This window comes from Otolemur garnettii, unplaced genomic scaffold (genome assembly GCF_000181295.1).
Source record: "Otolemur garnettii isolate 467f Iridium unplaced genomic scaffold, OtoGar3 scaffold00104, whole genome shotgun sequence".
NCBI classification, from domain to species: Eukaryota; Metazoa; Chordata; class Mammalia; order Primates; family Galagidae; genus Otolemur; species Otolemur garnettii.
In genome coordinates this window covers 387,421-395,588 of record NW_003852499.1, presented here as the reverse complement: position 1 = coordinate 395,588, position 8,168 = coordinate 387,421, and the positions used below count along the sequence as shown (strand labels likewise).

Sequence of the window (8,168 nt, the reverse complement as noted above, 5' to 3'; positions counted from 1 at the left end):
AAATTTAGGTGCTTCCCTACCAGGAAGCAGAAGTGGATAAAATAATCTCTGCAGGTACTTCCAGGAAAAAAGTCTTTCTAATATGAAATATAAAATAGAAATGCTAATGATTTCATTCTGAAGAGTAAGAATTCTTAGATCACCGTTTCTCTGTTCCAGCAGTGGAATTATCAGTATATTAGGAAAAGAAATTCCAACCATGACATCTATGGCAAAGTGGAGTCCTTGCAAACTGATTTCACGTCCCAATCCATTAACTACCAAATAAAGTCCATAGGCAGTATAGGGAGAGGGCTATTTAGGGACCATGCAACATTGGTTCCATCCTTTCCCTATGATTTTTAGAACAGGAGCTCTTTTCCTTTTTTTCTTTTTGCAGTTTTTGACCGGGGCTGAGTTTGAACCCACCACCTCTGGTATATGGGGCTGGCGCCCTACTCCTTTGAGCCACAGGTGCCACCCAAGGAACTCATTTTTAATTAATTAATTAATTAATTTTTTAGGAGCTCATTTTTTTTTTCTTTTTTAGAGAGAGAGTCTCACTTTGTCGCCCTTGGTAGAGTACTGCAGCATCACAGCTCACAGCAACCTCCAGCTCTTGGGCTCAGGCAATTCTTTTGTCTCAGCCTCCCAAGTAGCTGGGACTGCAGGTGCCTGCCACAATGCCCAGCTATTTTTTGTTGCAGTTGAGCCGGGGTGGATTCAAACTCGCCACCCTCAGTATATGGGACCAGCACCCTACTTACTGAGCCACAGGTGCCACCTAGGAGCTCACTTTTTAAAAAAGGAATTGGGAGGCCAGGCATGGTGGCTCACGCCTATAATCCTAGCATTCTGGGAGGCCAAGGAGGGTGGAATGCCTGAGCTGATGAGTTGGAAACCAGCCTCAGCCAGAGCCAGACCTCATCTCTAAAAATAACCAAGCATTGTGGTGGGCGCCTGTAGTCCCAGCTACTTGGGAGGCTGAGGCAAGAGAATCACTTGAGCCTAAGAGTTTGAGGTTGCTGTGAGCTATGATGCCATAGCGACAAAGTGAGACTCTGTCTCAAAAAAACCCAAAACAAACAAACAAAACAACAGAACAAACAGAACAACAAAACAAACAGAACAACAACAACAACAAGGAATTGGGGGGGTATGGGGCAGGGTAAAGAGTGCTAATACTCCTTGAGAAAGAATTGGAAGTAAACTAGAAGATGTACCAAATACCCTCTAAGGAGCAAGGAGGTAAAAAATCCACAGGAAGAATAAAAAGATTTAAGAAAAAGATATGCAAGAAATAATCATACCTGTGGTGGTATTTTTATCATTGGATGAGGCTGAAAAGCAGAAATTTTATTCAGTTATTACCAATTCTAGGAGGCACTACCTCTGTAACTGTTATCTGGACTCATTTGGGACGTGCTAGGCGTGTCCATGAATAGGGAACAAATAAGTTAATAACTCTTAGCAACTTCTAAAAGGAAACCCCTATTTGGCTGATTTAATCTACAAAATTGAAGATAGGAAGCCAATTTGGGATTGTTTTCATTTTCCTTTCTCTCCCAGAGTTGAAATATTCATTGTAATATGAATATCTTTGTGTTTAGCAAGAAACAAATTTAATAGGAATATAAGGCAAAGAGCCATATGTTCAGAAAAGCTTCTTCCAGAGCTAAGGAGAGAAAAGATTATTATTCTGTAGAAGCTCTTCCCCATTACCAAAAATGCAGATTAGGTATATCATTGTGTGTTTTTTGATAAAAGTTGTTGCATAACAGCAGCGCTACCTATGGCTCAAAGGAGTAGGATGCTGACCCCATATGCCAGAGGTAATGGGTTCAAACCCAGCCCCGGCCAAAAACTGTAAAAAAAAAAAAAAAAAAAATGTTGTTGCATAAAGAATAGGCTCAGCTGGGCATTGTGGCTTACACCTATGATCCCAGCACTCTGGGAAGTCAAGGCAAGAGGATTCCTTGAGGCCAGGAGTCTGAGACCAGCTTGAGCAAGAACAAGTCCCCATCTCTACTAAAAATAGAAAAATCAGTTAGGCATGGTGGCCCACACCTGTTGTCCTAGCTACTCTGGAGGCTGAGGCAGAAGGATTGCTTAAGCCCAGGAGTTTGAGGTTGCAATGAGCTGGGTTGATGTCAGGGCACTCTCCCCAAGGTGACAGAGTAAGACTCTGTCTATAAATAAATAAATAAATAAATAAATAAATAAAATGGGGATTATAATGACAACAACAACAAAGAATAGTGAGGGTCATATCCATAACTACACCTAAGCTAGGGGCAAGTTTAGTATGGGCCCATTCACAGAATGGAGTTAGATGACCAACTCAAGGGGTCATCTGGGGGAAATGTCGCTGGAATAGTCGTAATGAATAAAATATTTGGAAGTATGCTGGGTAACCTCATCTATCCTGTGGTTTCAGGGAAGGTTTATGTGCTAATAATTCTTAACCCTATGCTTGTAATCCAGATCTCTCTCCTAAACTCCAGGCCTATGTAAATTTAACTGCCTTTTTAATGGAAGAGTTCTTAGATTTTTCGAGGATGGTTCAAATGCAACATATCTCTAACTTAATTATCTTTCCCTTCACCAATTAAACCTGTTCTTCAGTGCATGGTACTACCATCCCCCCAAAACCACATCTAAAACACTAGAAACATTATCTCAACAATCCCCTCATCTTTAATTCTTACTATCTTTGCCTTGGTTCAGGCCACCATCTTTTATTGCAAATATGGCAATAGCATTCTTGCTGGGTTTCCAGATTAGAAAATGGCCATGGTCAAATTAGCTCCCCACATTGCTCTAGGGGCATGGTGGGGGAAGTGGAGGGTGTTCTTTCCAAATCACAAATCTGATTAGAACCTTCCCTTTTATAAACCCTCTGATTAGTTTTCATTTCCATGCTAAGACTTTTGCCTGTATTGTTTTCTTTGTTTTTGTTTTTTTGGGGGGGTTTTTTGAGACAGAGTTTCACTACATTGCCATCAGTAGAGTACTGTGGCGTCATAGCTCACAGCAACCTCAAACTCTTGGGCTTAAGCATTTCTCCTGCCTCAGCCTCCCGAGTAGCTGTCCCAAGCAGCTAGGACCACAGGTACCTGCCACAACACTCAGCTATTTTTTGGCTGCAGTTGTCACTGTTGTTCAGCAGGTCCAGGCCGTGCTCGAACCTACCACCTTCAGTGTATGTGGCATGGGCCCTACTCACTGAGCTACGGGCGCCGAGCCACCCAAATTGTTTTCTTTTCCTAAAGGCTCTTCCCATTCTATTCATTCTACCTGTCTATTGAGAAGCACCTTAGTCAATGTGCCCCTTGGGAGATAGATGCCTTTCCTAACCCCTAACACAGAATCCAGTCAAGGATTCTTTCTGTGTCTTTCATAACTTGTTTTGCTTACTCTGATTGTAGAATTTTGTGAAGCTGAATAAAGTCATCTGTTTATTTTTCTATCTTGTTTATTATACAGAAGACATCTAGTAGAAGAAAATCAGATTTATTCACCTTTATATTGCTGGTAACTAGCAGTAGGCTCGCAATAACGATTTGTTAAGAATAACATAGCTTCTCTCTCCTTTTCTTATTTTCTACCACTTATTCCTTATACATGTAGTTTTTCCCCCAGCCATTAAAAAAACTTAGTTTCCCTCATGTGCCAACCCAGTCTTTGCTTTCACATCTTTGAGCATGTTGTTCCCTCTGGCTGAGATGCTCATCCCCTCAGAGGCTTCCTGGCTTGCTCCAATTCTTTTAAGATTCAGTTCAAAAAAAAAAAAAAAAAAAAAGATTCAGTTCAAGCATGACTTCTAGGAAACTTCCTTTTATCTTCCTAGACATTTGTTTAAATCCTGTCTCGCTTTTACCCACCAAGTCTTGGAAACTTTGAGAGAGAGATCATACCTTATAATTTTGTGTACAGAACACCTAGCACGGTGCCTGCTTGTTAGGGATTCAAGAATGTCATTAATTTAAATTGAACTATTGGAAGAATGTTCTGCATAAGCTGTCTTACTGTCTATTTAGGATCCTTCAGCAGCTGCACTGCCATCCATAATGGGCTCTGGAGAAAGCCCAGAATGGCCTTGGTGGCCCTGGGATCCCAGATCTGAACTCACCCAGATCATCTATGGAAGGCTCGACATCAGCCAGAACTGAAAAGGCACAAAACAGCAAGTGTGAGGAGGCTTTGAACTACAAGGGGGAAGGCTGAGTGGAAAGAGGGAGAATGAAGATCCCAGGGCAAGGGCAAGGCTGTGGCTGGGTTTCTGTTTTATGTACAAGGATATAGAATTAATCGAAAGCATGGTGAATATTTTTGAAGAATATTAGTTCTGTTGACATTTTACCAACTTTTTGAAGCCTTTATTATCCATGCCTTATTTGAGCTATTAATCCACTTTATACCCTGTCTTTACAGGCATAGAAGGCCACTTTTACCTTTTATTCTACTGTCACTGAACAACATTCCCATAACCCTTCTATCCAGAGATAAAAATTTAGGAAGAATTCAAGAACGAGAATAAATATTGTGAGTATTAACATGAATCATGTCATTTTTTTAAAGAACTCCACTAAAACTTACCTGTTTCATCTGTTGGTGGGTCATTCACCAGATCTGCAAAGATACACAACAGAGAATGAAAAATGCAGGTGGGAAAAGTAGCTAAGAGAAGCAGGATAGCTCTGGCGTCGTGGCTCACACCTGTAACCCTAGCACTCTGGGAGGCCAAGGGAAGTTGACTGCTTGAGCTCAGAAGTTTGAGATCAGCCTAAGTGAGAGGAGACCCCCGTCTCTACTAAAAATAGAAAAACTAGCTGGGCACGGTGGCCCCTGCTTGTAGTACCCCCTAACTCAGGAGACTGAAGCAAGAGAATCACTTGAGCCCAAGCTATGATGCTATGGCACTTTAGCCTAGGTGACAAAGTAAGACTCTGTCTCAAAAATAAGTAAATAAATAAATATATAAAATGTAAGTGTCAGAGTTAGGTAGGATTCAAACACAGGCAGCCCAGGTCACACTCTTAACTGCCAGGTCATATAACTTCTTTTTATAATAAAGAGAAGGATAAAGAAATGATGATCTAAAAGGAGATAAGAAAGACTGGAGTGAAAGCATGTAGACTCAGACAAATAAGGGACTGTCACAGAAAGAAATGGAAGAGATTATCAGATTGGACACACAGATAGAGACACTGGAATCTAAGGTGGACTGCAGAGCCCTGTAACTCATGGTGTCCACCAACCTTTTTCTAGTCTTTATTTTTCTTTGTGAAAACATCATCCTCAATCTCTCTCTCCCCAAAATGACAGCAAACAAATGAACAAAAAAAAAGTAACTTACTAGGATCATCTGTGAATGTTTCCTGAGTCACTTGAGTCACATCATCTGAAAAAAAAACCGAAAAAATTTTCTGAGTATTCTCTGCCCCCCTCCAACCCTTGCACTCACAATAAGTGAAACTGTCTAGCGCTGTGACCAACACAGAGCTGAGTATTTCCTGCCATAGTTTTCCTAGCCTGCTTACAATAATCACACTAGATTGACGACTGCCTTACAATACGTATTTAAAATGAAAATCGGCTATACCAAACACATTGTGCTTTCAACATTTATAATTCTGATATAATTGGATATGAATTTGCTGATGTGTTGATATTTAAGAACATTCCCCAAAGGTGATGTTGGTCGTTTTCTGCTCCTCACTGAAATGTGAGGTAAAGAGAGACCAGGGAAAATGCAAGTTTAAATACAGAATGCTTTGCATTTGTTCACTGGAAAATAATAGCAAGAGGAGAAAAATAAAAACGTCCCAGGTCTTAAAGTAGAATTTGTTATAATAAATTGAGAAAAATGAACCTGAAATAACAAATGATCCTTCTGCCTCTCAAGTAGCTGGGACTACAGGTGCATGTCACCATACCCAGCTGATTTTTTCCTATTTTTTTGTAGGGACAGTTTGCTATATTGCCAACTCTGGTCTCAAACTCTTGGCCTCAAGTGATCTTCCTGCCTCAGCCTCCCAAAGTACTAGGATTATAGGTATGAGCCACAATGCTTGGCCTCATATACAAATGTTATGCTATACATTTAAGATATACATGATGTTCTGAGATACATACACAAAGTGAAATTATTACTACACTCAAGCAGTCAAGCAAATGAACATACTTCTCACATAGTTTCCTGTGCGTGTGTGTATGTATGTGTATGTGTTGTGAGTTTGATAAGAGCATCTGAGATCCACTCTCTTAACAAATGACATTTAAATATTGAACAAATATTCCATCTTCAATTACTCTCCAATATAATTCATAGTCACAATCTATTTCATCCACTAGGGGTCAGCAAATTCACATACTTTGCTTTGACTTTTTCTTTTTAAACTTCAGATTCTAAATGAAAGATCTAGATCTAGTGAGAATAAACCTTTTTATGAAGCATGTCAGAATTGCCTATAATTGTAAGAAAGGCAAAACACAAATAAAGCATTTCGTAGGCATCCCCCCGCCCCACCCCCACTTCATCCTTTTATTCTAAATTCCTGACAGAAAGTCATCATGTCTGACAAAAGAGCCTCTTTGCCTTTAGCATTCATTATAAGCTTTGTTTTTACAAGTCAAGTTTTTTTTTTTCTTTTTTTTGTAGAGGCAGAGTCTCACTTTGTTGCCCTCAGTGGAGTGCCACAGAGCCATGGCGTCACACAGCTCACAGCAACCTCCAACTCCTCAGGAGATGGGATTCTCTTGCCTCAGCCTCCCAAGTAGCTGGGACTACAGGTGCCCACCACAACGCTATTTTTGTTCCAGTTTGGCTGGGGCTGGGTTTGAACCCACCACCCTTGGTATATGGGGCCAGCGCCCTACCCACTGAGCCACAGGCACCGTCCAGAACAAGTTTTTATAAAAGGAATCCAAGCCTGTTCCAATCCCACAGGGTATGTGAAAAACCACTGACCAGAAGAATTACTGCAGAAACTTTCGGAGCCGACCAGAGCCTCTCCGGGGTGTAGCCCAATCAATCCTTCCTGGTTCCCTTTCTCCAGAGGCCTAGTCACATTCTAGGCCGGCCACTCAGAGAAACAGGAGCCAAGCAAGGCAAGGACTGAGGGCTTGAGAGTGCATTGTAGTCATTGCTTTGGGATTTCAGGGCAGAGCGCTGCTTTTCTGTATATAACTCAGTGTAACTAATTTCTCCGAGAGCTACCTCCACATAAATGTTTTGTCTAGGATTCAGGAAGTTCTCTGGGATGTAAAAGGCATGAACAATTTTACCCAGAAACGAAACCACAGCAGGAGAGAAGTTTAGGTCAGCTTTATTGAAAGGGGAGGATGACCCACCTGGGCAGTGCAAAGATGGCAACCGCACCCAGGGGCACTTAAAGAACACTTTTATAAGGGTCGGTAGGGTTTGGGCGAAATTTCATAGTTTGCCAATCAGGTTATAGTCTTTCGCACAAACTTCTCAGGGGGTGGGCTCGCCATGTCCTTTGTGTCTTTGTCTTAGGAGGAGAGTGGGAGGTAAAGGGGAAAGGGTTTGCGTATGCCTAAGTTAGGCCCCCCAACATTATGGAAAATTAAGACATTTTCATTGTAACTTATCATATTTCTCCTAGAAAAGTATCCTACAGTTCTAAAACAGGACTGGTCCTTAAGTAACCTAGAGAAAGGAATTCAGAATTTTAATTTTGCCAATGCTGAAATCTGATCTAAGTTCAGAAACATGAGGATTCAGATATTTTTTACCAAAAACAGAAAAAAAAATTTATTTCCATAGTTTTATCTTTTGTAATAGAACCCCTATAGTATTGTACACCAGTGTACATGTTTGAAAAACTGACACAAGTTTGATGAAATAATGCTTTACTCTTATAAAACACATGCAATGAACTTTGATGTATAGAAGATATATCAGTTGTGACCCACTAAAATTGATTTTATGAGCCATTATTGGGTTGCAGACTATAGTGCTAACTCTAACTCTCCTGGGTTGGGAGAAATAGGCATAAATTGTACTTATGTTGAATGCCTTCAGGCAGAGTGGAGTTTTCTTCATTGAACTGCCGGAAGTGGTTCTGTAGGAGTTAAAACTTTTGGGTTCTGCCCAGTCATGCCACAATTTCCCTCCTACTGAGATGAACTGTTGCCCTGTCTTTGCATTTTCACTTTTCCAC

The 8,168-nt window shown here is 40.8% G+C and overlaps 1 protein-coding gene across 1 annotated transcript in view; it reads right to left on the bottom strand.

The window, feature by feature from the left end:
- MFAP5 (microfibril associated protein 5) overlaps positions 1 to 8,168 on the bottom strand; it is an 18,584-nt gene that overhangs the window by 3,127 nt on the left and 7,289 nt on the right. The window contains exons 2-6 of the mRNA XM_023517077.1: positions 5,339 to 5,383; positions 4,579 to 4,611; positions 4,112 to 4,147; positions 1,290 to 1,319; positions 1,203 to 1,212 (exon numbers count right to left, since the gene is read on the bottom strand). Of these exons, the coding sequence (XP_023372845.1) occupies positions 1,203 to 1,212; positions 1,290 to 1,319; positions 4,112 to 4,147; positions 4,579 to 4,611; positions 5,339 to 5,383 (154 nt within the window). The remainder of the gene's footprint in view (positions 1 to 1,202; positions 1,213 to 1,289; positions 1,320 to 4,111; positions 4,148 to 4,578; positions 4,612 to 5,338; positions 5,384 to 8,168) is intronic.